Genomic DNA, 15851 nt, shown 5'->3' with positions numbered 1-15851 from the left:
GTCGAACTGTAGATGGCGAACGCCGTTTCTAGTTTTTCAAAACCGTTTAATCGCGTTCGATCGACGATATGAAGTTGTCGTGAAGTGACCGAGGGTAATTTGGTAGGATGGTCGCTCGCGTATCTACGGTTCGACGTTACGACGTCTGGCCGTTTCACATCTTCTGCAGTGTGTGCGAGTGTGCGTGTGCGTGCATTGACTAAACAAATTACGAAAAACCTTTTTACGAAACTTTTGAAATCATAGATGGTTGCTGTACTACTACTACTATTACTACTACTACTACTACTATTACTACTACTACTACTACTACTACTACTACTACTACTACTGTAAAAATTGATAATAATGTCACGTGTGCTAATTCTCGTTGTGTCATCCATCGAATAGGTGGCGTTACTAGTCGTCGAGGATTCTAATCGACGGGTGGTTTTAAAACGTCGTCGACGTCATTCATTCGGATGTCATTTTGTGCATGCGTATTTTTCTCTCGATTCTCTTTTCGAAAAAGACATAATAATTAGTTACATTCGTGCGTCGTAAATTCTTAACGGTCGCGTAGAGAGCCTATCGTCGGATTTAGACGACCTTATAATCGTATAATTGCGTTATTTCAAACTCGCCGCTCCGTCTGCTGTGCGAAAGAGAACATTGAAAAAAATGTATACTTTTTACGAATCCTGAGCTTTCCGCGCCATCGGTCACGACGCGTACGGATGGCACGATATCAAAATTTCGTTAAGATGACCGAATTCACGTGTTAACTATGAACGATAGATGCCCACCTCACGAAATATGTAAAACTCATCCAACCAAAGCCAAGCTCAGGTCGATTTTTGACCCGACTAGTGACCGCCGATTACCGATTCGTTTGTCTCGCGATCTTTAGAGCGCTTTCAAGTTGACTACGACCAATCCATCGCGGAGCCTAAGTCATGTGATGCAACGCTCGACACTGATTGGCTTTGACCTGGTCGTAGGAAATAGAACTTTTCTATCCTTGCAATTCAGCTTACGGTTGGTCTGCGATCAATCGTACGTAAACTCATTACATGTCGACAAGGTTCCCGTATGAAAAATTGCAAACTTGACCGCTTACGATCTGATCGGATCTTAGTCAACCCGAGCTTGGCTTTTAAAGGGCATAAGATTCGTATTAGGTCGAATATTTCTACTCGAATAGCGGAGAATAAGCCAGGAAAATTCCATAGCGGTAGGAATGGCGAGTTGGCACGCGTTTAGATCTAACGTTACGTTCTTTTAGGCAGCGAATTAAAACGCATTTTTCTGATGATCGTGTGTAAAATTAAAGCCGTAATAATTTCGTTTTTTTTTTCGAAAACGCCGCGAATAATGATGATGATGATGATAATGATGGTGACAATGATGATGATAATAACGCAATGGACAGTAGCCTAGAATTGTTCCATAAAAACTATATTGATACTAGTGATATACCATGTATATGTTATTATATACATGTGCATTTTCCAGTTACTTAAAAATCTCTTGAAATAAATAGATAAATCAATACAAATACGTGTGTGTGTATATATATATATGTACATATATATATATATATATATATATATATATATATATATATATATGTACATATATACACGTACGTACATACATAGCTCTAACTTTTTATTATATTAATAAAATTTCAGAAGTGACTCGTTAGAAGTCGAGGAACTCGTTAACACGTATTCTACTACTCGCGCTGTCTTAAATAAACGATTATGATTATTGATGATGATGATGATAGTATATCTTATGAAATAATATTATTGATATAATGATAATGATGATGATGATAATAATAATAGATATATTCAGCCATTTATTCGAGTACGTCTAAAAGTTCTGTTAGCGAGAAATCGATGGCGAATCGTCTTGTCGCGCTGACGAGAGCGGAAAGTGCAGAGTATTTTTCATTAAACCCCCTCCCTCCCAATCCCTGTTTTCAGGGGCTTATGTCAGAAGAGAGCGTTGATACTGAACTATCCACTGCTATATCCCAGTTTTGACCACAGTTTTCCGAGTACCGGTATTTCATCTGTGAAGAACCGACAGGGACGTACGTACGATAACTTTTAGTCGGAAACTGCTCAAGCTTACGAACGCGTTTTTTTTTTCACGCACTGTTTATTCGGCAGCTCATTATTGAAATCTTATTCGAAAATGAAAACGGGAATAAAATATTCGTACAACTCGCGCAGCCTGTGTTTCATAACATCGCGACTTTTTACCGAAATATCTGTCAGTTATGTGTCTAGCTCAGGCTCCCTTTTTGCTGTTACTGTAATCAGGCAATTCGTATTATGTATTGATTATGATGGAAATGTGTCGGCTGTAATGACTTCTCTGGTCACCGAGTAATAGTAATAACATTCTGACAAGTACTGCCTAATCGAGTAAAAACCGCAGTCGACAATAACAACGATTAGTAGTGTTAAACCCTGGTTCGAAAACCTCGAAGCGAATGACCCGACTTTTAAAAATCCGTTTGAAATTTAACTCCGTGTCTGTCTATGGTTTGAATATTATGAAAAGTTATTAACATAAACTAATACGTACCCGTACCTAAACTGATGATCGTTCAAGCAAGTTTTACACATGCATGCACCAATTGCTCTGTTCGAATTGTTTTCGGTGGTAAAAATACAGAATTATAGCGGGGATTAAAACGATGCTGCAAGAGAGAGAGTGAGAGAGAGCGAGAGATATGTGTTGAATTATTATTATTATGTAAATCCTGTTTTGTTAGCACTAGAAACCAAGTGTAATCGTTTTCATAATTAATTGGCTCTGTGTAATACCCAGATGAATAAATACCTGATTTAACCAGTTGGTGAATTGGGAAATGTTTTTTTTCAAAGTAAAATTACAGTGGTCCGCGTTTGTGATTGTTTTCATTACGGGTCCGGCCAGTTTCACAATGCTTTGATCAGGATTCATTTCAATTGCGAAGATCGGAGATGAAATTCAAATTGAGTTGAATATTCTAATAAATGAATTGATTTCAACTCGTGAGTTCAATCTGACTCGCAAGTTTGGGACTGGGTCAAGGTTACATTGTCATCTGCGATGATTTGATTCGTGGAGCTGGCCGGTGATTTTGAAGGATCTTCTTTCTCTTTCTCCAGCCTTGATGTAGATACAGTGGCAGCATATTGAATCAGAGTTTGTAAGGATTAACAGGGGCTGACCCATGCTCAACATGTGCTCCAGTGGCAATTTTCCCCATCCATTTTGAAAACTGTTTTATGTCAGTCAAGTCCTGGAAATTGCATTATATCGTGTACTGAAATATCAAAATTGTCCAGATCCCGCCATCTTGATTTCCTCTCCCTTTGTTAAGTCAGCTTCTGGATCTGGCCCTGTAGAACCTCAATAATTTCCTTAAGGCCGCAGCAAATCTTCGATTTGTTGATATCCCCTCGATTCCTTACTCCACCACCTCAACAGCAGGTAATACTGGCAAAGCTGGGAGAGCTCCACACCTCAAGATCCCAAGTAGCGAAGAGAGATATTTCAGAGATTGAAGAGCTCAGAAGCATAAAACAATGACCGAACTAGAGAAAATAATTCACAAAATTGTCTTTGTTTTATTCATCCATTAATTACACGGACGGGTCAATAAATAAATAGGTGGGAAATTCACAGTCTCTCGTATCAAAATGTAACCAAAGAATAAACAGTACATTTCCGTTCACTATTAGTATATATTTACACAAGGTATTATCAACATTATAATCAGTCATTCATTCGATCGTTCATTTCGATAGTTTTGGGCAGTCGGGGTTGAGGAAATTTCTCGGTTGGACGAAACCTTCTTGTTTATCACTGGAAAGAGTAAAACAAGCGACGATTGAAATTGATAACATGTGGATCAGTTAGCATATAGAGCCAGTAACGTAGATCTTGGACCAGTATATCTTAGAGCCAATGTTACAACTTAATACCAGTCTAAGCCCCATGTTAGTTCTACAGTCACTAAGTGTAATCAGTCTAAGCTCATTTTGATTCTATATCCAATCTAACAACTCTAAGCTCATTTTGGTATTGTAACCAATCTAACTGCTTATGACCAGTCTAAGCTCATTTTGGTTGGTTATCTAACAACGTAAGTCCAGTCTAAGCTCATTTTGGTTCTATAATCAATCTAACAACTTATGACTAATCTTCGTCAGCAAAAACCCATTTTAGTTTCTCCGATAAAATTTAGCCAAAACTTCGAAATTGGTCAGAAAATATATTGTCAAATGATGAACTGTGGGTTTCGCTCATTAACTCTGAATACTGAGATTAATATCAGTCTACCAGTCAAAACTATTCTTAAGATTCTGTGGCCAAAGAAACAACTTCAGACCAATCTGAGCTCATTTTGGTTCTATAGCCAATCTAACAACTTGAGACCAGTCTAAGCTTCATCTTGGTTCCATAACCAATCTAACAACTTAAGACCAGTCTAAGCTCCATCTTGGTTCCATAACCAATCTAACAACTAAAGACCAGTCTAAGCTCTATCTTGGTTCCATAACCAATCTAACAACTTAAGACCAGTCTAAGCTTCATCTTGGTTCCATAACCAATCTAACAACTTAAGACCAGTCTAAGCTCCATCTTGGTTCCATAACCAATCTAACAACTTAAGACCAGTCTAAGCTCTATGTTGGTTCTATAGCGAATCTAACGAATCTAGTCTCAAGATCCAAGCCCGTTTATGGTTTGTTTAATACTCACACATCATATTGTAAATGTGCGCAGACTTCATCGATCGATTCTTGTGAAATTTCACCATCGACCGACGCGAGGAATTTGTAAAGATCTTTCCACAACGTGAACGGTATTCGTGCAGCACCACCTTCAGGATCGGCCGTCAATATTTCACAAATCAGTTTCATAGCGTCGCAGAGATTCTAAAATGTGGAAAATATGGAAAAATTGTAGAAATAAGGCAAAAGAATGATACTTTGTTTCTCCTAATTAGCAGGGTCACTTTTGTATCAATTTTTCAAAGCCTAATACAGTCAAACTCGCTTTAAGTAGTCATAGCTGAGACCATCATTACGTCGACCACTATCGAAATGACAATTTACACTTAGTAAATTAAATTAAAAATTGAAACAAATTGGGAATTAAAAATAGTGACGCCTTAAGTAATGTGATGACTTATCCGATGACAACTTATCTGAGTGGACGGCATACAAACGCTCACCTCTCCTAATGTAGAACTCGCGAGGGCGAAGAATTTTAGCCATTCGACATCACCGGCAAATGACCCCAGTCGGACTAAGTCATCAAATTTCTCTTTCGGTAGTGCTAACTCCTTCCATTTTTCCTCGATTAACGAAATATTTGTGACTTTCTTTGGTCCGAGCTAAAACACAGAGAAAATAAAGCAATTCATAAATATTTGGTTTGATATGACGCGTTAACTAAGGCTGAAAGTGTCTTATCAGGGGTGGATCTGAGGAGAGGGTGCAAGGCGTGCATTCCCTCCTAAAAATGTCAAGTTGCCCTGAAATCTTATGGGAAAATGAAAAATATTAAACCGACACCGAAAAAAAAAGCTTGTTCTCTGTATTTTCGAACATGAGTTTTCTGATGAGCTTTCTTTGGGAAGCCCTTTTAATTATATATAATATTCAACTAATCGGTGGGTGCACCCCTCCCTGAATCACCCTCTACTAGTAGATCTGACCTTGCTTATTTTCATACAAACCTGTTTATTTAAGGCCCGTAATAATCCGGGAGTTAGTCCGGTGTCCGTCTTCTGAGTCGCTACTGGCATTTCTAATCTTTCTTTCACAGGCGGAACCTCACCTCTCGACATAGCTTTGAAATATCTTTGAAAAAAAAACAAAATTAATTAGTCGAGCATGGAAGGAACAGAAAACAGCATTAATTCAATAGTAACGAATATGGTAAGACACTGAAAAAGTTTTACTTAAAGTTCAGGGCCCAGTTTTATAGACTGGTACTAACTTTAACCCAGGGGCTAACTCAATTCATTTTCAGAGTTAAACCCTAGATTAAAGTTAATACCAGTCTATAAAACCGGGCCCAGGGGCCAGTCGTAGTTATGGCTTAGATATAAGACATTTTCAAGTTGGCCTTAATTCTATAGCTACCGGTAATTTTGAACTTAGGACCAATCTTAAGATTTGAAGACCACTTTTAACTCAAGTCATGACAGTCAGTGCACCTGGGTCAGATCTATCTAGACTCAGAGATTATTCACCTGAACTAAGTCAGATTTCTTTAGAGATTATTTGAAAGATTTGTTAGTCGACTTACGCGGCTGACCAACCGAGGACATCTCTAGGCTGCGTTCGAATCGCGGCTTTTGTGAATTGTTTTAGAATATCCGGTAATTCCGGAGGGATGTTGATCTGTTGTGAACAGTAATACGGTTCATCAGGAGCAGGCATACTTCTACAGCTGCAAAAAAAATCAATAAAACATCCATTAGGTCATAAACACTTTTACTGACTTCTTCCTTGTTGAGAAAAATCAAGAAGAGACCAAGACAATTCCGCAAGGTGAATATAGGCTTAAGAAATAGGGTTTTTGGACTGATTACATTCCAATCGCAATAATTTTCTGGATATCAACAAATACTACGTTTATCTAACCACCAAGGCAAACTGTCAATAAATTAATTTGTATTCAATTGAATACATTTTAAATCATTTATAGACCCCAATTTCTCCGATAAAACTGAAAAAACTCAACTGCAAACGATCAATATCAATCATCTATACGTACTTGATACGTTTAGCACCGGACCAAAAACAGTTGTGAGTTGAAATAACGTCAGATGCAGCAATAACGAGTCCCTGTTGTTTACTGTTGTCGCTAGCAACCAATGCGCATGTTACAGTACGCAACTTCCGGGTTTTGGGTGTTTACAAAATAAGAGACCTAGAGAAATAATTTTTATAACAAGCTTTAAGTTTCGAATTATTTCTTTACAATTTTCCGACCCTTTCATTCAGGTTAAAAAACATTTACTTATTTCAAAATTAAAAATAAGACACATTATGAGTTCATTTGTTGGTGAGTCGGGTCCGGAACGTTTTTCTGGGATTTCTTATTTTATCAATACCCCACTTTTGCAGCCGATGTATGTTCAGCTTCAATGCGTTCGCGTTTGAAACATTTTTCTAGTACGTTTCACGATAGATCGAGGCGAAAGTTTCCGAATTCCTGGCCGAAAGATTAACAATAAAACCGAGTAAGTATCGATAGGTTATAAAAAGTATCAATTAAGTGTCTGAACTTACTTTAAAAAGTTAAAAAATTTTGTGAAAAGTCAACCGCGCCTGCCTGATAAGAATCAGTTCTCATCTAAATCGATAATCATCCGCTATTTTACCCGTATTCCTAACGAAATTAAACTCGTTTCTTTATTTTGGCGGGTTTCTCCTCGTATTGAGTTATTTTTCTATGAAAAAGATTGACATTTTTCACCACAGACGCCTTGCAACTGCAAGTTTGCTGATGACTTTTATCAGATTGATTTATTTCTTTGAAATGTTTTACGTCGGCGTCCTCGCCTCAACGTCAGAGACTTGGCCCTTGCCTTGGGTCTTTCTTAGCTTTTTTTCTTCAAATTCACCAAGCTTCCAATATAGGTGGTGGTTCAACTGAAAATAATTTTTCTACTACTACTTGATAAAGTTTTTCAGATAAAGAAATGGCAACAGCTCAAATGACAAGACCTCAAACTGGGGTATGTATCCTAGCAACTTAGATCAATCTCATTTTGTTGTGGATTTATGATGTTCCTGGCCTGGGTCGAATAGATTATAATAGAAGATCCTCAGAAATGGATTGGACTGGACCCAGTTGCAGATTTAAAAGTTACTTTGAGCAATCCAATAATCAAGACAATAATTACCTTATTAATTGGGAGTCAAATCTTAACCTGCTGTTGTTATTAAACTACTATCATTGATGTCAAATTACGGTCATTTGTTTCAATTCATGTTCATATATTTGAGAAAATAAATTCATTCATTCATTCATTGTGGTAAAAACTACCACAGAAATACCAGGGTGTCAGGTCTGGCTGGGTCCAAGAGAAGACAGATTGAATCCACAACTGAAAGACAGAGTAAAACCCATTAGCTTTGTGGAAGGTCTATCACCGGGCTTCATAAATTCCAAACTGAAAATCAAAACTATGAGCTTTGAAAAGACTAGTTATTTTACTTCTCACTTTTTCAGTGGTCGACAGTTTTTCCTACAGAACAAGTCACTGAACAGCAATCTGCTTTATTTGTGAAAAAACTACTAGCAGTCGCTGTGTCTAATATCACATATCTCAGAGCTATATTCCCCGAACACGCTTTCGGTGACAGGTGTCTTGAAGGTACAAAACTTAAAAGACTTAATTATCTTTATTTTTTCAGGAAAATAAAAACATTTGTTGATTTTGAGTTAATTCTGAGAGATCAATAATTCGATAATTGATAATTTTGAATTCATAATAATTCAAATGATCTACATATTTAGGCCTACGGACTGACGACATGTATATATAATCCTAACTTATTTATTATTGCGTTGAAATTCTTTAAATCTTATTTTTTTTTACAGATTTCACACTTGTCTTAATTCATTTATCTGGAAATTTTGTAAAAGAAAAAGCTAAAAAGTCAGGGAAATGTGTGTTGAGATTGCTAGATTGTGCACTTAATCAAACAGTTTCTATGTCTTATTTGACTGTTAATTTATTGAATTCTAGTTGATCAAGTTAGAGAGAACAACTTACATGTCATGGAACATTCAGGGAAAAAGCTACTAGAGTCAAAGTCAACTAGAAAACGGCCACCCTGTTTGAAGTGATATGAAAATATTATTTATTCAATGAAAAAAAATCAATTGTTTTTCAGATTTGACTCTGAAAATTCTGCGAGATGATAGCCTCTGTCCTGGAGCTTGTCAAGTCATTCGCTGGGTTAAAGGTTGTTTCGATGCCCTGGAAAAGAAATATGTAAGAAAATTTATGCAATCATGCAATCATACAATCTAACAAATATATGAGTGAACCTAACCTTATAGAGCATAAAATGGTGTGGGTGGTTGAGTGGGTAGAGTGCTTGCTTGGGGTGTGCCTTGTCTTGGGTTCAAATCCCAAATAATTAATAATTTTTATGCCCAAAACTTCATTGCCTGCTCTCGCCGCCAAGAAGATGCAATTTCTGTCATTATAAAGAATTAATTCAATTTAATCACAATATTTTCCAGCTGAAGACGCTGATAATTGGTGTAAGTAATTAAATCATTTCGAAATTTAGTGAGTGAATTCGACAGTATTCCATGTCTACATAGGTTGAAACCATAGGTTGAAAAATTTACGTTTTAAAATGAAGATTTCTGTTCATAAAATAAATGAAATCATAGCTTGAATACTGTGTTGATTTAACGTCAATTCGTGTTTGAAATTTGAAATGAAAGTTAATCTGAAGTGTCTGTAATTTTGTTTTCAGTTATACATGGACCCGAATGCTCCAGAGGTTTGTGTCCGTATCACTGTGATTTCAGGGTTTCTTTTCTTCGATGAATTAAATAATTCCCTATTTCTTATTGGTTTAACTACAGACAGTCATTGAATCTTACACGTTTAAATTTACATACGGCAACAATAGTTCAGGAATTGATATATACAGGTACGGCATTCCATTTCAAATTCTGAATTCAAGTTTTGAATTTTAAGATCAACTGATTTTTTAGGCTTATTGCTCGGGAAAAACCTTTGCTACTTAAGGGTGGCCACTATATCTGGAAATCATAGAAAAATCAGCGAATTTTCTTTTCTTTAAAACAAATCAGCGAATTTAGTTATAAAAGCTGAAAAAAATGAGAGAAAAGTCAGGGAAATATGTTGAGATGGCTAGATCGTGTGTAAAAGCAAACAGTTTCCGTCAATGTCTTATGTGTTTGACTGTGTTAAATTGATTGAATTCTTAGCAGATCAAATCAGGGAAATCAATGTACATGTCAGGGAATAGTCTGGGAAAAAAGCAGTCTAAGTGGCCACGCTGGACTTGCTGAATTGTGAATTGTTTTAAACAGTTTTGATTGTTTCAAAGCAAAAATTAATTGTAGGAACTGATATTTGATGCCATAGGTCGATGAAATGGTTTTTCATTCTTTCGAATAGAATAGATCCTTCAGATATTTGGAAAAATCTTCTGTAAAAATCCTATGAAGTGTTTCAACAATTACGTCACACTCAAATTTGAAAATCATTTTTCTTTTGTTTCATTTCAGAAATGATAAACAGATTACGAGCGCTAATTCTGCAGCTGAAACGAAGAAAGCTACAATTAGATTATTGCGTACTATCATCATCCTGACAAATTCTCTTCAATCTCTGCCTGATGATGTCATCATGACTATGAAATTATTATATTACGATGAAGGTACTCAGGAATTTCATGTAGTGTCTATTATTGCTTCTCAGAAAATGCATGGGAAAAACTACGTTTATCATGATACAGAAAATAGCTCATTTCCAGTAGATTTTCATGTATTACAAGTTCGTGTTATTTTGTTGTAAACACACCACACTTTTGACGTCATTGATATCTAGTTTATCCAGAGTTTATCCTCGGGCTCGAATCCCACTAACCATTTTTGTGTAGCAGATGAAAAAAGAGGGGAATTTTGGTGACGACTTTTGAAAGTTTTTATGCACTTTTTAATACCTCAACTACAATTTACACAAAAATCGTAATAATTTCTAGTTCATTTTCGATTGAACTACACTGGTTTTTGTTTTTTGGGGAAAACTACTACAATTAGAGATATCAGATAGTCTGGTGTGTATATGTGTGGTAATAACGTAGTTTTTTCTAATTCGACAGTAACACCCGAAGATTATGAACCTCCCGGTTTTAAAGCGGCTGAATGCGACACTTTCACATTTGAAGATGAACCCGTCAATATTAATATCGGTGATGTCGCCACTGTAAGTTCATAACTATGAATTATGACCATTTCGATATGTACTTTAAGTATGAAACTATTTGTCATGAATAGTCAGCTGTGGTGGTGTGACCAGTGACTTGTATCAAACGCTCTATTTACCGGTACTTAACGATTATCCAGTTTGTTAACAGACCCAGAAAAGGGCAATTTTCCACCAATGAAGTTAATCTTATAGTATTAAAACTGCTACATAAAAAGAATGAAAAGTACATATATATTTTTTCTATTCTTTAAGATATTTTGGTTACCTATATACCTATTAATTCTACTATATTACATTACATAATTTAATATCACTATATTTCCTATGATATATTATATTATATGATTTATCTCTATATCTTGCTATTTCAGCCGTTTCACACGTAAGTTTTTAATCATGATTTTTTATCGTTTCTCACAAAACTTTCCTAAACTGCTGAATACTACAATATCGTTTCTGTGTAATTGGAGAATTCAAAATGATCTTATATTGATCTTATGAAAATTTCTCAGAGTGAAATTAAGAATTAAAACTGATGCGAAACAGTTCGATGAAGAAAATGATGACGATACTAAAATGGATGAACAACCTGCGAATGTTTCTCCCGAAAAAATGGTAATCATAAATTACACGATTTTCAACTGGGTGCACTGACCACAATTCTGGGGGAACAGGGAAAACCCAGAAAATTTGGAAGTGGGCGGATTTTGTAATCAGACAGATTTTGCTCCCAACTCTGAAACTTGGCTCCTTTCTTCAATCAATCATGTAGCGTTTAAAAGACGAATATCTCTTTGATTGCATCAGTGAAAAAAGTTGTAACTGTATTTTGTATTTGTTGTTGATCTGTATTGTGTGTCACTGTTTATCTAGGAGGAACATTCCCCTAAAGCTTCCACTGCTACTCCTGCAACCGCTGCTGCTTTTGTGGCTCCTGAAGTTCCAGCTGCTCCTGCGGCTCCTACTACCGCTCCTGATGCGTATGAGTTTGCCGACGAGAATGAGGATCCTAACGATGTCATTTTACAATTCAGTAACAAATCCTCTCAACAAAAAGAGAACATCGATCCGATGAACTATGGTGAGTTGTAATTCAGGGCCCGGTTCCACAGTTGTGAGTTTAAGTTAACTCTGAGTTAAAGTTAGTTGATTTTCAATGAGTCTATGGAGTCAAATTTAACTCAGAACTGTGGAACTGGGTCCAGGAGTTCACAGCGAACACGTCAAAAAATAACTCATGGATTGAATTTGAGAAATTAGTCCAGAACATATGATTCAGAGCAAATTACCGCTATTTGAGAATAGTTGGTACTTTCGAGAGCTCGATTACAACAAAAATCTTAGCGGGCCAAATGAGTTTCCCTTGTTGATTCAAATTAAGCCACAGGCTCCACTCCTGGTGGTGCCCATCCGTCAATTCCTTTAAGTTTTAAATAAAAACGCTGATCGAAAATGAATTAGAATTCATTCAATTTTCAAACTCTATTTTTGATGTCTAATTACTGCTATCTGTGCTGAAAACTACTTTAAAAGGGAGACACAAAGGTATAGTCTGGTTCAATGAATATATCATCGTGATATTATCTGATATTGCGTATGACATTTATTCAGGATAGAACACAACGAATAATTGTTTCATAATTTCATCGTCTCTTTTGCTGCGTTTTATTCTTTCCAGAAAGTCAAGTTTTAACGGAAACCCAACAATCGAATACGGAAAATATGGATGAAGATTATACCCAGAATACGGGTGTTCGCTGTCCGTGTGGATATAACGAGGTATATATGATACACATATCGTGATAAGTTTCATTACGATTAAACTGTTCAAGACAACTGGACCTGGTTCCTGAGTTCTGATTTAAGATTTTATCGAAGTGGACTGATTTTAACGCAAACTCATCCATTTGATACTTATCGAAGAATCCCTTGAAAACCCTCGGAGTTTTTTTTTTTTTCAGGATGATGGGTTGATGATTCTTTGCGCCAAGTGTAATTTATGGCAACACGGAGTTTGTTTTAAGATATTAGATGAAACACAGGCTCCGTCTGCTCACTATTGTGATCTGTGCGCTCAGGTAAATTCATCCATGAGAACGTTTACTAAAATCTCTCTAAAATTGATTAAAACTTTACAGTGTTTTATTTGATATTTTACAGAATTTGTCCGACAGATCTTTGGTTACAGATCCTTATTTGTGTCCTCTCTCACCGCTGTCAGTTCAGGTGAGAACAAAACACTTCATTCGAATTCAATTACTGTAGGGCAGATAGGCCTGTAGGTTACTTATACACATTAAAGGGGTCTTGCCCCCCCCCCACAATGTTTGTTAGCTAATTGTTCTCTTAATGCTAGGTTTTATTTCTTAAATATCATTTTTAGGCGACATGCTTGTGGCGTAGAGCGCTGTTTGCCTGTACCGAAGGTTGTCGCGTGGTCGCGCCGAAATTAGCCAAGAGACTCGGCGTTCAGGTAGCCGTGGCCCAGGGGTTGATCATGCGACTCGAGAAAGAGGGCTGTCTGAAAAATGCCTCTAAAACCAAAAGGTAGAAAGTGATAAGGATATCTTACTGTCCACGTTCAACAACAACTCAACTCTTCTCTTGATTGGATTCATAAGAAAACTATGCATGGATTTTGATGTTTCAACTATAATGAAAAACTATTTTCAATATCATGAGCCAATTTCAAAATCTTTTTTTTTACAACTCACATACAATTTGTGTCGTAATCCTTTTACAGTTTTTTCTTTGATTGTCGGTTTCATTCGTCCTCTTGGTATTAAATCCCGTATAAAAAGCTTCAATCTTATGTCTCAATAATTATGTTTTCTTTTCATCTTCTCTTAAAGACAAGGCAAACTTGTGCAGAAAGATAAACTAGTGGAGAACATGAAGATTTATTTCAATAGAGACATTCACAAAACATTGTCATTGCCTGACCAAGGAATGGAGATAAACAAGGTTTTTCATACTTTTTGCTTCTATTTTTCTATATTAATCTTTGATTTAAAGGAAATTGATATAAGAATGTATTGATTTTGAATTGTTTAGCGACAAGAAGATGTGAAGACTGAATTCGTCGAACCGGTTGTAGAACGAGAACCAGTTTTAGAACCTGTGTCTGCTGTTGAGATTGGACAAGGGGATCAGGTAAATACATCATCCCCTCAAATCAGATCAGTTGACTCCCAGGTCAGACCATGTTTTTGACAAAATTGGAGTTATTCGATCAAACATTGCTTCCAACGCACCTGTGAGTTCAATGGAATATGTTTATCCATCTATATCTGTATTATTACTATTTCAGATGGAGAAACTTTCTGCTCGTACGGAAAGTTTGAAGATATCGCGTTCGAAATTGACGGGCAAGAAAAACAAAGAAAAAGTACAAAAACGTACAGATGATCAGCAACAAATGAACATCAACTATCCTGAAAAGGTAGCACTTACGTCGAATTACTGATTAATCAAATACTTTTACCGGGTAATCATCTGATAAAGGATCATTCGTAGGCATAAAATTAGAACTGCTTTACCGTCCCTCCCCCCTTACGTGAAATCAGCCATTCTTTCCTATACTTCAAGAGTTATAGTACGCAATTGCTCTAAACCCCTCTCCTTGTGTGTGGAAATGAATGACCTCTTAAGTGCTTACTTCAGAATGTGGCCATGATTTATTGAATATCTAAAATTAATTGATTCTAGGAAAATGCTATGTTTCCCTAACAACGAAACATTATCAGTGTCTGGAACGAAGTTATCATTTACCTGTAGGACTCGATTCAGTTAGGTTTGACTAGATGAGTTAAGAATAATTCATATACAATTGTTTTACACTCAAGCCAGATCTTAAAATCTCGACATTGGAATTGAGTCCCATCAGGCCGGGGCGGATCTAGGATCCAAGACAATACTCAATGCGTACGACTGAATATTTGAAACACCATTCAGGACCCCAAGGAAACAATTGTTTGAGGCACACCCTCAGGAAATTTTGCGTGATAAGACATTTGAGAAGTTTTTTCAAAGTTACTAATTCATTTGAAATTTTCTGTCTTTCTAAATTTTGGATTTCTTAATACGAGGCATATGAGATACCAACCCTAAATCCGCCACTGCCCAACTGGCGTTCTTCGATAGCAGGGTAAATATTTGATCTTTATTACGTATACAATATTTGCCCCTTTTTTCAGCCCGAGCGATCAGTTCAAGGGAGTAAACACCACAAAGATGTTTTAAACGCGTTGATGTCGCAAAAAGTCGACGCCACTTTGAAAACTAAACAGTACATCTCATCATTGCCGACTCCACCTGAATTACCGGTGAAAAGGAAAAAAGGAAAGCGTATTCTCGCTCATGTGAATCAGGTAATTACACTATCTCGCGTGGAGCTGCTATTTTCTGAACAGGTCTAACACAGCGTCCTCATGACTTCTTGATTCTTTAAGAACTCCTTTAAAACGGAAAAATGCTTTTAAGGTGCTTGCAGGGATGAAAATCTTCCGACCATAGACGGATTTCCGACTTTCTATTTTATTTCATTCATTCCTGTGATCAGTGTAAATCGCTTTAAACGCCTCAATCACGCACGTCACATCGGAGCGCTCCGTAGTTAGGAGTGCTCCTTAAGACAGTTTTTGGCAGTAGTTAGCACAATTGTGGAGTCGGAGAAACCAATATGGCGTCTCATTCGAAAAGCGACTCTGATTCGGAATATTTTCCTACTTTTTCAACATCGGCCGTTTTTATCCCTGTGCTTGAAACAGCTTCGATCTGAGCGAAATGCTCAAAAATCCTTGAAAACTTGAGTAATAGGCAATTAGAAATGGTCTAGATTGTAGTTGACGACTAC

General features: G+C 36.6%; 2 protein-coding genes across 2 annotated transcripts; one reads left to right on the top strand and one right to left on the bottom strand.

Moving 5' to 3' along the window:
* Positions 1–3613: 3613 nt before the first annotated feature.
* On the bottom strand, positions 3614–6877 carry LOC141912843 (ropporin-1-like protein). The gene is made up of 6 exons (XM_074804259.1): positions 6781–6877; positions 6310–6453; positions 5735–5858; positions 5228–5389; positions 4753–4928; positions 3614–3852 (listed from the first exon to the last, which is right to left on the bottom strand). The coding sequence occupies exons 2-6, from the start codon at positions 6441–6443 to the stop codon at positions 3783–3785; spliced, it is 666 nt and encodes a 221-aa protein (XP_074660360.1). The 5' UTR covers positions 6444–6453; positions 6781–6877; the 3' UTR covers positions 3614–3782.
* An 834-nt stretch (positions 6878–7711) lies between these two features.
* Positions 7712–15282, top strand: LOC141913053 (uncharacterized; the record flags this gene model as incomplete). Its single annotated transcript, XM_074804491.1, has 19 exons — positions 7712–7747; positions 8245–8389; positions 8913–9013; positions 9268–9288; positions 9510–9536; positions 9622–9689; positions 10294–10445; positions 10890–10993; positions 11368–11378; positions 11509–11611; positions 11870–12077; positions 12675–12775; positions 12958–13074; positions 13157–13222; positions 13380–13543; positions 13849–13960; positions 14051–14149; positions 14307–14438; positions 15193–15282. Coding segments are annotated over exons 1-19 (1857 nt in total), but the record flags the coding sequence as incomplete, so codon positions are not given.
* Positions 15283–15851: the final 569 nt, after the last annotated feature.

Source organism: Tubulanus polymorphus, chromosome 11, assembly GCF_964204645.1.
Source record: "Tubulanus polymorphus chromosome 11, tnTubPoly1.2, whole genome shotgun sequence".
Lineage (NCBI taxonomy): Eukaryota > Metazoa > Nemertea > Palaeonemertea > Tubulaniformes > Tubulanidae > Tubulanus > Tubulanus polymorphus.
Note: the sequence above shows the minus strand (reverse complement) of the source record. Positions and strands in the feature narration are given on the sequence as shown.